Source organism: Oryctolagus cuniculus, chromosome 12 (genome assembly GCF_051225735.1).
Source record: "Oryctolagus cuniculus isolate XC-2025 breed Fujian yellow rabbit chromosome 12, ASM5122573v1, whole genome shotgun sequence".
Taxonomy (NCBI): Eukaryota; Metazoa; Chordata; class Mammalia; order Lagomorpha; family Leporidae; genus Oryctolagus; species Oryctolagus cuniculus.
The window spans coordinates 102,620,779-102,634,178 of NC_142878.1; the positions used below are offsets into that span (position 1 = coordinate 102,620,779).

Genomic DNA, 13,400 nt, shown 5'->3' on the forward strand with positions numbered 1-13,400 from the left:
CCAGATTGTGGTCACAGATGAGAGTTGAAATCTCAGGTGCCCTGCCCAAGGTCACGGCACTCTTAAACATCAAGAAGGGAAACCAAGCCTCCTCACCCCTAGCACAGTGTTTTCGCTCCCCACTCCCTCTGCTTTGACTTAGAGTTGAGTCAACATCTTGAGTTTTCAGGAGATGCTTCAGTGCCAATATTGGTGCTTGGTGTCCCCGAGCAAGTTGAAGCCTCTCTAAGTGGACAGGCTTCTCTCTAGCCACGCGATGCCTGCCTGTATAAGAGACGTGAATAACCATCTTAGGCAGGTGCAGACAGAAGGGCTGGAGCCAAAGTCCAAGGTCTTACCAGCTCCCTGTAGGGGGAGAGAGCTAACGGTGACTCGGGGAAGAGGAATAACGGGGAGAATCGAAGCATCACCAAGTTCACAGAGCATGCGTTTGCCTGCTATCAGCTGCCTGGCGCTGTGGTGATAAGAGCAGTGGCTTCTCTTGTCAGAAAGCTACATGGTGTCTTTCATGTTCTGCAGCCAGAGCACTGCAGGAGGAGAGGACATCCTAAAAAGAAAGAAATCATGTGACACAATCTCGGGTATCACGTGAGACTTCTCCGGCTCTTAAAATCCGTTCCCCAGCCAAGCAAAATAACAGGATCCTCAGGATTTCAGGGAGAGGTAGGCAATATGCATAGTGGGTTCAGCCACCACATGGGATGCCCACATCCCACATCTGAGTGCCACTTGGAGTCCCAGCTACTGCACTTCTGATCCAGCTCCTAGGAAGGCAGGGGAGGACGGCTCATGGACTTGTGCCCCTCCCACCCATGTGGGAGACCCGGATGGAGTCACCAGCTCCTGACTTCAGCCCGGCTGATGCCTGGCTATTGTGGCCATTTGGGGAGTGAACCAGCAGATGGAAGCTCGCTCTCTCTCTCTGTCTCTCTTTCTCTCTCTCTCTGTCTCTGTCACTCTCCTTTGAAAATAAATATTTATTTTATTTGCATATTTATTTAAATAAATATTTAATTTAAAAAGATTTGGGAGAATCAGCTCTTTAACTTCCTCATACGCCCCTCTGTGTCCAGATTCCTGATCTCACAGTATTAACCCAGACTTGAAGCTTCACATTTCTTTTTTTAAAAAGATTTATTATTTATTTGAAAGGCAGAGTTACAGAGAGGCAGAGAGAGAGACAGAAAGAGAGGTCTTCCATTTGCCAGTTCACTCCCTAAATGGCCTCAACAGATGGAGCTAGGCCAATCCAAAGCCAGGAGCCAGTAGCTTCTTCCTGGTCTCCCACCTGGGTGCAGGGACCCGAGGACTTGGGCCATCCTCTGCTGCTTTCCCAGATGCATTAGCAGGGAGCTGGCTTGTAAGTGGAGCAGGCGAGACTCGAAGTGGGGCCTATATGGGATGCTGGCGCTGCAGGCAGTGGCTTTACCTACTATGCCGCAGCACTGGCCCTGAAACTCCACATTCCTGTTTGTTCCTTGAAATTATCCTTTTCTAGAAAAACGTTAATGAACAACATCAGTTTCCGTGAACGTTTTCTGTTCCTCCTGGAGGAGCAATTTTCCTTACCTGAACATAACAAACCCCAAGATCTGTGTTAGATGGTTCGATTGATTTGTTTCCCAAGGCTTTCTTGCGACGACCCAGCACTAGGAATTTCTCTCTCTGGCTCTACCTCCTCCACATTCCTCCAACTTCATCAGCTCCTTTTTCCCAACCACTACGCCATCTACCTTCTCTCACTTCCCAATACAGAGCATCCCAACTATCTTTGGCTCCCATTCCCTAACATGTAAGCATAAATCAGTCAAGGGATCAGTGGACCCAAGCCCTTTTTTTTTTTTTTTTTTTGGACAGGTAGAGTAGTGAGAGAGAGAAAGGTCTTCCTTCTGTTGGTTCACCCCCAAAATGGCCACCATGGCCGGTGCGCTGCACTGATCCAAAGCCAGGAGCCAGGTGCTTCCTCCTGGTCTCCCATGCAGGTACAGGGCCCAAGCACTTGGGCCATCCTCCTCTGCTTTCCCGGGCCACAGCAGAGAGCTGGACTGGAAGAGAAGCAACCGAGACAGAATCCGGCGCCCCGAGTGGGACTAGAACCCGGAGTGCCGGCGCCATAGGCGGAGGATTAGCCAAGTGAGCTGCGGTGCTGGCGACCCAAGCCCTTGAACACTATCCTGCACCTGCCATGGAGGAGCTCTCAAAACAGACATAGCCATTTTCCCTATACTATGTTACGAAACGCGTTTGCTGACTGTGGTCAAAATACTCAATGGTATTGTCGCATGGTGCTGTGGCCCTGTTCTTAAAAGAATTGCCTTTGTCATATTTGTTTTTGTTCCCAAGGTGCCCCCCCGCCTAATATAACTTGGTTGAAGAGAGGAGGATCTCTGAGTGACAATGTTTCCTTGCTTTTCAATGGATCCCTGTTGTTGCAGAACGTTTCCCTCGAAAATGAAGGAACCTACGTCTGCACAGCCACCAATGCTCTTGGAAAGGCAGTGGCAACGTCTGTGCTCCACTTGCTGGGTGAGTGTCTCCCTCGCTGGCTCCTCCTGGAATATGTACAAAGCACGGCCCAATTGCGTTGACTCCAGACTCAGAGAATGAACAAGACGGATTTTATTTGGTTTTAACCCTTGCTGCCGGTGTACATGAGACTAAATTGTAACACCCTATCTTATCAGGTCTTCTCTTAGAAGGTCGTACATCTCTTCCACTTAAGAAGCTACACTGGGGTTCAGTGTAGGTATATTTCTGCCCACAAGCAAGACCTTTCTTGTTCTGGTTCCCTGAACGCTTAATGCCTGACCCTTTTTTTTTTTTTTTTTTTTGACAGGCAGAGTGGACAGTGAGAGAGAGAGAGAGAGAAAGGTCTTCCTTTGCCATTGGTTCACCCTCCAATGGCCACTGCGGCCGGCGCACCGCGGTGATCTGATGGCAGGAGCCAGGTGCTTCTCCTGGTCTCCCGTGGGGTGCAGGGCCCAAGCACTTGGGCCATCCTCCACTGCACTCCCGGGCCATAGCAGAGAGCTGGCCTGGAAGAGGGGCAACCGGGACAGAATCCGGCGTCCCGACCGGGACTAGAACCAGTTGTGCCGGCGCCACAAGGCGGAGGATTAGCCTATTGAGCCACAGCGCCGGACCTGACCCTGGTTTTAAGCTGGCCCTGAGCTCTGCTTTAGTCAAGATGGTTTTCTGCATGATGATCCAGCACACACGTGTGCATGCGCGTGCACACACACACACACACACACTGCTCTTCCCTCATAGAAGTGTCCAGGCCTTCTACTCTCCCAGGAAGAGAGAGAGGATTTCTCTTATTGCCTCAAGCCACCCCACCCCTGCGTCCCATGGGAACAACTGAATTCCTGCTTTCTGTGTGAATCCTTCTCGGATTTTGTTTGGCCTCTCTTTTCTCTGGTCTCGCTGCTAGGACCTGATTACGTCCTGGCATATGTTCTTCTCCAATTGTCTCCTCTTTTAAATGCTTTATTTAAGAAGCAGAGTGTTATAGCCAGATAGACACAGAGAGGTCCTCCATCTGCTGGTTCACTCCCCAAATGCACACAACAGCAATAGCTAGGCCAAGGCTGAAGCCAGGAGCCAGGTACTCAGTCTGGGACTTTCTCATGGGTGGCAGGTAGCCAAGTACTTGGGCTATCACTGTCTGCCTCCCAGGATGCACATCAGCAGGAAGCTGAGTCAGCAGCAGAGCTGGGACTCAAAGCCATGTGCTCCAATATGGGATGCAAGCAACCCAAGTGGCCTCTTAACTGCTGTGCCAAGTGCACATCCCATTTCCAATTTTATTCCTGTTTCTCCAACTGAATTTTAGATTCCCTTAAAGGTAGGGAGCACACCTAATGTTTCTTTTGCAGTCCTGAGAAAATAATATGGTCTGAGACATGCAGTTGGTGTGTAGCAAATGCTATTCTATTGAGTTCTAAAATGCCTAGCGGTAGAGTCAGTGTTGTGACTTGGAGGTCATTGCAATGTGGCCTCTCGCACAAGACGAGAAGCTGATCTCTCCTGCTTCCTCGGGCCAGTGTTCTAGAACCTGTCAAGTTCTCATCACCAAAATGGCCTTGAAGTTGCTGGCGTTTTCAGACTCAATAAATAACACCGCTTTTTCCCACCAGAATTCAGAATCAATTGAGAGTTAATCATGGAAGTTTCTAAGATGGACAACAGAGGGCACTTCTTGTTCGCCTCTGTGTCCCCAGCACCAAATGGAGGTTCAGGGTTTCATGAATGAATGAGTCGTGGTGTAACTCATGTCTGATTCTAGAAACCATTGCTGAACCAAGAGGCTCAGGATGTCAAAGAGCTGGCCCTGTGGTTTTCCTTGATGGCAGTCAGAGGAGCCGGGAAACTTAAAGAAATGGGAGGTGGTCCTGCAAGGAGTTAGAATAGTTTTCCTGCACAGGGCGCTTTGCTGTGCATAAGTTCTTTTGAAATTCATGGTGGCTGGCGCCGCGGTTCACTAGGCTAATCCTCCGCCTGCGGCGCTGGCACACCAGGTTCTAGTCCCGGTCGGGGTGCCGGATTCTGTCCTGGTTGCCCCTCTTCCAGGCCAGCTCTCTGCTGTGGCCAGGGAGTGCAGTGGAGGATGGCCCAAGTGCTTGGGCCCTGCACCCCATGGTAGACCAGGAGAAGCACCTGGCTCCTGCCTTCGGATCAGCGCGGTGCGCCGGCCGCAGCGCTCTGGCTGCGGCGGCCATTGGAGGGTGAACCAATGGCAAAAAGGAAGACTTTTCTGTCTCTCTCTCTCACTGTCCACTCACTGTCAAAAATTAAAAAAAAAATAAGAAATTCATGGTGCCACCATGCTGCCGGCAGTATTTCTTAGTCTCTTGCGTTTATGAAGAAACTTGAGGTTGATAGAGAGATTGACCTAGAACCCAAATCGGTGGTCTCCCCTTTCAGAGTTCTTCATATTACCCCTCCTGGGCCCTCAATGCTGGTCAGACAGGCAGTGCTGTATCTCCACGCAGCCCTTCCCAAAGAGTCTCCTTGATCTTCTCAAAGCTTGGAACAGGGGCGAGCACTGTGGTACAGCTGGTGAGGTTTGCACTTCTGACGCCAATACTGGTTCGAGACCTGGCTGATCCGCCTCTGGTCTAGCTTCTTGCTAATACACCTGGGAGGCAGCAGAGGATGGCTCAATATTTGGGCCCCTGCCACCTATGTGGGAGTCTTAGATGGAGTTCCTGTCTGCTGGCTTTGGCCTGGCCCAGCTCCAGCCATTGCAGCCATTCGGGAAATGAACCAGTGGATAAAAGGTATCTCTTTGCTTCTCAGTCGCTCACTGTCACTCTGCCTTTCAAATAACAAACAAGTATTATCTTTGGTTTATTTATTTATTTGAAAGGCAGAGTGACAGTGAGTGAGGGACAGAGCGAGAGCAAGGTGGGTGGGGAGAGGGAGGGAATCTTCCCTCTGCTTCCCAAATGGCTGCAATGACTGGGGCTGAGCCAAGCTGAAGCCAGGAGCTTTATCCAGTTCTCCCATGTGGATGACAAGGACCCAAGTACTTGATCCTTGTTCTATTGCTTTCCCAGGTGCATTAGCAAGGAATTGGTTCAGAAGAGGAGCAGCCAGGACATGAACAGGTGCTCATATGGGATGATGACTTTGCAGACTACAGCTTAACCCACTGTGCCACAACACCAGCCCCAATAAATAAATATCTTTTTTTTCCTAATATTGGAACAGAACAGTTTCAACAGACTCTGTCCAAACTGGCCTGATTCTTCAGAGTCATCTCGATGCTCCCTGAGAAGGCCGAGCCCTGGTTCCTGCCCATTTCAGGCCTGGTTTCTTCTCTGGGAAGTGCCCCAGGCCATGCAGTCCAGGGCTGTGGTGCTTGGCTGGGAGACAGCCCCAGCTCTCCTTCCTCATTGTTCTGCTCTCAGCTCAAGTTCCACAGCATTCTCTGAGCGTGCACTCCTCGTCAGGGAGGCCCCTGTGGGCCATGCCCATTGTCCTGCTCCCCAGAACTCTTGAGGGGAGGGGTCCCCTCCAAGCAGCCTGCTTCCTCCAGGCCATGTGGGGATTCTGGTGAATGAGTTAGGCCATCAGCCCTGAAAACATGCAGGGATGCCATCTGTTCTCAACAACGAAAAACTCTAAATCCTTGTGACATCTCACCCATCCAGCCCTATGAGAATCTGAGCTTCTAGGAACAGAGCATCCTATTTCCTACTAACTTTCTCTGATAATAACCGGTCTGGGACAAGAACTGGGTAATTTGGGGGCCAGCACCTTGGCTCAGTGGTTTATGTGAGATGACTCTGACGCATCATAGCTGAGAGCCAATTTGAAATCTGGCTGCTCCGCTTCCAATCCAGCTCCTTGTTAATGTTCCTGGGAAGGTAGTGGAGGAGTCGCTGCACCCATGTGGGAGATGGAGAGGGAGTTCTGGCTTCGGCCTGGCCCAGACCTACCTGTTGTAACCACTGGGGAGTGAACCAGCCGATGGAAGATCTCTCACCCCACTCCCCATCGCTCTGCCTTTCAAATAAATCAATAAATCTTTGAAAAAGGAATAACTGGATAATTTCTGATTGGTAAAAAGTGTTTGCTTTTTCCTCTTCTAGAACGAAGATGGCCAGGCAGTAAAACTGTATTTCCTAAGGGACATAAAAAGCGTGTTCCACAGACGCCCTACCTTGGAACCAACAGCAGTGAGCCAACAGGAGAACCCCTATCTCAAGGTCTGCGACTTTGACTTTTATGGGATTTGCTGGTGTGAAGAAATGATTCCATATAAAGGTTGTCACTATGCTCTATGTAAAATTATTCCAGGCCTTTGGCCAGCTTTTTTCCTGCTCCTCAGTCTTTGGGGGTTCAACTTATTTCTTTCATAATGAATTTTTTTTAGAAAAGGAAGCTTACAGAGCTAAAATCTCAAATGTGCATCATTATTTGTGATAATGTGGATATTGATTTTACCAGCCTGCTAAATATTGATAGAGAGGAAATTTGCTAAGAGTTTTTCACTTGGTTCATTCAGTTTTCCCTTCCACATTTTTTTGTCATACATGCCTCTTTGTTATACATCAGTGCTTGATCAAGAGACTCCAGTCAACATATCCCGAGCTTGCAATATCTTTAGAAGGCCAAGGGAGCAAGGTAGAATTAGAAGTGCTGGAAGCCATGACTGATGAGCTCATCGCCTTGTAGCTCAAAATGTACAAGTCACAGGACGCATGGAACCTACTGTTAAACCTCACATTTCACTCTCTCCATTGTACAGGAAAAACAGTAGCTATGCCATTTCAACCTCTTGAGTCTTGATCAGTGTCTCTCATTGGCAGACTATACCTTTGCAGGTGGGGATTCTGGGAAATGCAGTCTCCAGGCCCTAATGAAAGATGCCCCAAGTCCTAGGCAAGCGTGCACACTTTGGAGTATGCCAGCCTTCAGTGGAGACTTGGTTAGCATTTCAAAGAGATGCTTCTGTTAATTAACAAATATTGATTGAGTGACAATCAAGTGCCCTGCCCTTGTGTTGAGCAAGACAGTGGTTACGGACTTGGCATTCCAATAGGATAAGATACAAAGGAAGAATGAAATGAAAAATGATGCTGACCTGCTAATCAACAGCCATTCCACTTGTGACATCGTTATCTAGGGGTGTTTATATAACATATTTTTCTCCTCTGTTAGATGTACTGTGGGGAGCAATCCGGACTGGACTAAGTTACTGAAATTAAGACTTATTCTATGCATCTGCTCTCCCACAACATGGCGTTGGGAGAGAAGTAAACAGCTTCCGCACAGCTGCCTCCAGTTCAACTAATAAACTGTAGGACTTGCTCCTGATTGGAGAGCAGCGTACTCGGCGTGTGGGCAGCCGAGTTAGGATTGGCGGAGGAGGACTATAAAGGAGGAGAGAGACGGCATGCACCAGGAACATCTATGGGGAACATCTAAGGGAACCCGTGCAGCCCCCGAGAAGAGCCGGCCAGCGGTGTGCCGCTCCCCTGCGGAAGTGGGGAATGCGGCCAGGGGGAACTGCCCTTCCACGGAGGTGGAAGGGATAGTAGCCAACCCGGGAAGAACCAGCAGCAAACCCGGGGAGGGCCGAGCAGACGAAAGAACAGCGCAGGGTCCTGTGTCATTCCTCCACGAAGAGGGGGAGCGACATGTACTACTAGCATTGTTGGCATGTACTGTTATCCATCCATTCAACAGTCAACAAATGTTTGCCCACTGCTTATTCTTCTAAGGGCTGGGGGTACAGAAATGACCAAGTTCAAGAGAAGCTCACAGTCTATAGGGGAAGGCAGCTATGGAAACACATATTTTGAAGCAGTGTGGGATGACCAAAGGACAGTGGAAGGACTGAAGAAGGGGACCTATCTCTTTTTGGAGAAGTCATCTAAGTTTTCACATTAAAGTGTGGTGTTTGTTATGGGAAAAGGAATGAAGACATTTTCAGTCAACTAAACCAGGACATTCAAAAGAACTCCCCTAGATCGATTCAGGAAAATAGTTGGATACTCGTGAGGCCAAAGTTGCTGGTAAAAGTGAAGCCTTTGGAATAGTGAAGGTCGTTGCAACTTCCTGCATTGTTCCACCTTCACACACACACACACGCACGCACACACGCACATGCACACACACAAATGTATGCATACACACACGTGCACACTATGGAATATGCCAACCTTCCGTGGATCCTCAGCTTAGTGTTTCCAAGAGACTCATTTATAAATTCAACCAACGTTGGTTGAGTGGCACACGGGCCATGCCCTGTCCTACTTCTGTTCAACAAGGCATTGTTTATGGACTTGCTGTTCCAGTAGGACAGATGAATGAGAGACAGATAATGAAATTTATACATACAAGACGTTTCTCTGTGATGAGTGCTGTGAAGGAAGAGACCCAGGCTGATGATGTACACACTCACATACATCTACACACACACTCACACATACATAGTGAACAGGGGTGGCCACTTGGGTGAGGATAGCAAGGATGGTCCTGGGAAAGAGACGGCGTTGAGCCCAGACACAAAGGGTGAGCAGGAGCCGTCCATGCAGAAGGTGAAGGCATGGAGAGCTGCTGAAAACTGAATTGTTCAGCATTTTGAGGATCAAGGTAGACTCAGGAGTTTAATCCAAAAGCTTGGGAGGCCATTGAGGAGTCTTGTATAGGACTGATATATGATCTGCTATTCAAATGCATTTGTGTCAAAAATTACCAATCATAAAACAAAATAATCATCAAATTGGATTTCACCAAAAATTTTAAATGACTGATTTATTTATTTGAAAAGCAGAGTTACAGAGTTACAGAGAGAGAAAGAGAGAGAGAGAAAGAGAGAGAGAGGAAGAGAGAGACAATCTTCCACCCACTGGTTCACTCCCTCAAATGACTGCAAGGCTGGGGCTGGGCCAAGCCAAAGCCAGGAACCTGGCGTTTCATCCAGATCTCCCACACGGGTGCAGGGGCTCAAGCACTTGGGCCGTATTCTGCTGCTTTTCCAGGCACATTAGCAAGGAGCTGTATCAGAAGAAAAGCAGCTCGGACTTGAACTGGCACAGATATGGAATGCAGGCGCCACAGCTGGTAGTTTTACCACAGTGCCAGCCCCAGATTTCATCAAAATTTAGAAGATCTGTCCATGAAAGACATCATTTAAAATAAGAATGGATAAGCCAGACTGGGAAACCTATTGACAGGACATAGGAGTATGTCTGATGAAGAACTATTTAAAACTATACTATCTAGAATGTATGAAGAACTCCTTCTGCGAGTTAGCAGTGAACACCTACACACACACACTCACACACACACACACTCACATACACCTACACTCACACACACTCACATACACCTACACACACTCACACACACATACACACTCACACATACACACTCACATACACCTACACACACTCATCCACACTCACACACATACACACATTCACACACTCACACATACACACACTCACATATACCTACACACACACTCACACACACTCACATACATCTACACACACTCACACATACACCTACACACACTCACATACACACGCTCACACACACATACACTCACACACTCACATACATCTACACACACTCTCACACATACTCACACACTCACATACACCTACACACATACACACACTCACATACACACCTACACACATACACTCACACTCACATACATCTACACACACACTCACATACACACTCTCACACATACACACACACTCACATACACACTCTCACACATACACATACACTCACACTCACATACATCTACACACACACATACACATACACACTCTCACACACACCTACATACATACACACACACTCACATGCACACATACATACACACACTCACACATACACACACTCACATATATCTACACACTCACACACACACTCATACATGTACACACATTCACACACATACACACTCACACACACACTCACATACACCTACACACATACCTGCACTCACACACACTTACACACTCACACACACATATACCTACATACTCACACATACACACACTCACACACTCATACACCTACACACACACATACACACATACACATACACACACTCACATACACACATACACATTCACATACACCTACACACACTCACACATACACATACACCTACACACACTCACACATACACATACACACACACACACTCACACTCACACACTCACACGGTGGCCAAAAACTCGAGTCAGAAACTTCACAGAAGAAGATATACAGATAACATCAGGGAAATGGAAGTTAAACCACAATGAGATACAAGTTCATACCTACCACAGTTGCTGAGAACAGAGAGCTAACAATGCCAAATTTTGGCAAGAATGGGAAGCAACTGAAACCGTCTTACATTGCTCAGTGTGGAAAATGGTAAAGGCATTTTGGAAAAGGGGCACTTTGTAATAAAGCTATGCATAACCTACCCTTGACCCAGCAACTCTGCTCATGGCTGTTTGCCCAAGAGCAATGAAAACGTGCTCACCAGAAGCTGGTTCAGGAATGCTCAGCCTTATTCATAACAGCCCTCAGCAGGACAATACATTTTTAAATGGTGATAGAGCTATACAATCAGGCATCATTCATCCATAAAAGAGAATGGACTACTGATATGCAGAACGTTGCGGATGAATCTCAGTAACATCACACTAAGCAAAAGAAGCCAAATACAAGAGTACACGTGGCATGAAGTCCAGGGACAGATAATATGGATGTGCACTGAAAGAAAAGAGCAGATGATTGTGTGGGAGGGGAGGGGAGTTGTCTGGAAAGAGAAAATAGGAAATTTGGGGAGGTGAGGAAAGCATGTACCTTGCTTTGGATTATGGTTGCATAAATATACACGACTGTGTAATTCATAGCACTGCACACCAGAGACCTAGTGTTTTATTTATTCGATATGATGTATGCCTCAATTTAAAAAGACAACCTTTTTTTTTTTAAAGATTTTGTTTATTTGTTTGAAAGTATTGCAGGGAGAAAGGGAGAGGGAGAAGGGGAGAGAGAGGGGGAGAGAGAGAGAGAGAGAGAGAGAGAGAGAGAGCTTCCATCTGTTGGTTCACTCTCCAGATGGCTGCAAAGACCAAGGCTGGACCAAGCTGAAGCCAGGAGCCAGGAGCTTCATCTGGGTCTCCCACGTGGGTCCAGGGGCCCAAAGACTTGAACCATCTTATGCTGCTAACCCCAGGCCATTAGCAAAGAGCTGCATTGGAAGTGGAGCAGCTGGGACTCGAACTGGTGCCCATATGGGATGCCAGTGTCACAGGCAGAGACTTTACCCACTAGACCACAACGCCGGCCCCCAAAAAGATGTCTTTTTAAAGAAATGCACATGTACCCTGCCTTGAACTGTCCAGATGTCGTGAAATGTGGGATAACAGAGACTTCGAGTCAGATACACTTCAGCTCCAATCCATCTCACAGGTGATAGACCTTGGGCGAGTTCCTTAGCTCCGTTCCATTTTCACCTCTGCAAAATAAATATAAAAACATGACTTCATGAGATGACCAGTGAAAAATTAATCGTAAAATATCTAACCCAGCACTTGTCACCTGGGAGGTTCTCAACAGACTTAGCTATTCTTTAAAGAAAATATTTTAAAATAAACTGTTATCCTGAGGGTCTGGCTAAAAAATGTATTTTACAGTTCTGCTTTGCAAATGATGCCATGTGCAATTCAAGACCCAAATTCAAAAATCAGAAGGAAAACCTGAAAAACAATAAGTTGAAGAAATCCCGCTGCTATGCGCGAGGGCCTGTGGACACAGCTGGTAGCTATCATCATTACAGGAAAATCTGGCGTTTTCTGTGATCGTACACAAATCTGTCATCATCGTGCCCCGCCTCATCTCTTCCCGAGTGTCAGCAGGGAAGGAGAGGGACTGTGTGCGGTGGGGACTGAGATTTTACAAAGCTGTGCCAGGGTTGCCTTCCCTGCGGGGACGCCCCTCTCTCCCTTTCCAGCTGCCTCTGTGAAAAATCTCGGTAGTTTGCGGACTGCTCTGAAGTTTAGATGAAGAATTAATGGAAAAGCAAGAATGGAATTCAAGTGCCTCTTTAACCTCACTGCTTAATCCCTGGTCCCTGCTCCTCCTCCTGCTCCATCTCTCGTTTCTCGGCCTGGCTGAACTCCTTGGAGAGGACACTCCCTCTCTTCCTGTTGGCCCTGGGTGGACAGTTCTGAAGGGGCAGCCTGCAGCCAGGGCCTGTTCCCCTCTCTCTGAATTTTTTTTTTTTTTTTTTGGCAGGTCCAGCTGGCTTACCATAACCCCTCTCCCAGGCTGTGGTCCAAGGACCCCATTTTGGCTGCCCTTCCCCCAATAAGTCAGTTGAGTGGGAAATAAGATTTAAAGGCCTCCCCACCTTGCGCTGGGAGATGGCTTTGTTTCTGTGTGCTACTTCATAGAAGCAGACAAGCAGATTGCCAGAAAGCAGCTCCAGAGGTCTTTGGCCGTGTCACCGCCAGCCCAACACCATTCCTCAGTTGGGGTGCTCCTGACATTTCATTTCCTCTCCGCAGAGCCCTTCTGGGAGGCTGGTGACTGGTCACCTTGTTCTGCCACCTGTGGCCACTTGGGAGTTCGCGTGCAGAGACCTCGGTGTGTGATGGCCACAGGGCAGGAAGCGAGCGAGGTCCGCTGTGGTCACCTCCAGAAGCCGCAGGGTGGGTTTCAGCCCTGTAACATCCGGGACTGCCCCGCCAGGTACGTGGCATTGCTCTTGCTATCGCATCAGGACCAGGCCTTGCTTGTTTTCAAAGGGGCAGTGGTCTGGACCACCTTGCTCAGTAGCTAAGATTGATTTAGCACTTACTCCATCCCCAGGCGGCCTGCCAAGGGCTCTACCTGGATCTCTTCCCATCTGCCCATGAAGT

At 48.1% G+C, this 13,400-nt stretch overlaps 1 protein-coding gene across 2 annotated transcripts in view; it reads left to right on the top strand.

Annotated features, from left to right (window-relative positions):
- Positions 1–13,400, top strand: part of ADAMTSL3 (ADAMTS like 3) — a 410,995-nt gene that overhangs the window by 379,749 nt on the left and 17,846 nt on the right. Inside the window, exons 24-26 of one of the 2 annotated variants that reach the window (XR_016217636.1) lie at positions 2,436–2,526; positions 6,600–6,716; positions 13,047–13,230. Coding sequence is in view for 1 of the 2 variants with exons in the window: in XM_008275279.5 (XP_008273501.3) it covers positions 2,344–2,526; positions 6,600–6,716; positions 13,047–13,230 (484 nt within the window). In the remaining variant the exon portion in view is untranslated. Of the gene's footprint in view, positions 1–2,343; positions 2,527–6,599; positions 6,717–13,046; positions 13,231–13,400 lie in introns of both variants that reach the window. The other variant, XM_008275279.5, reaches the window with a different exon arrangement.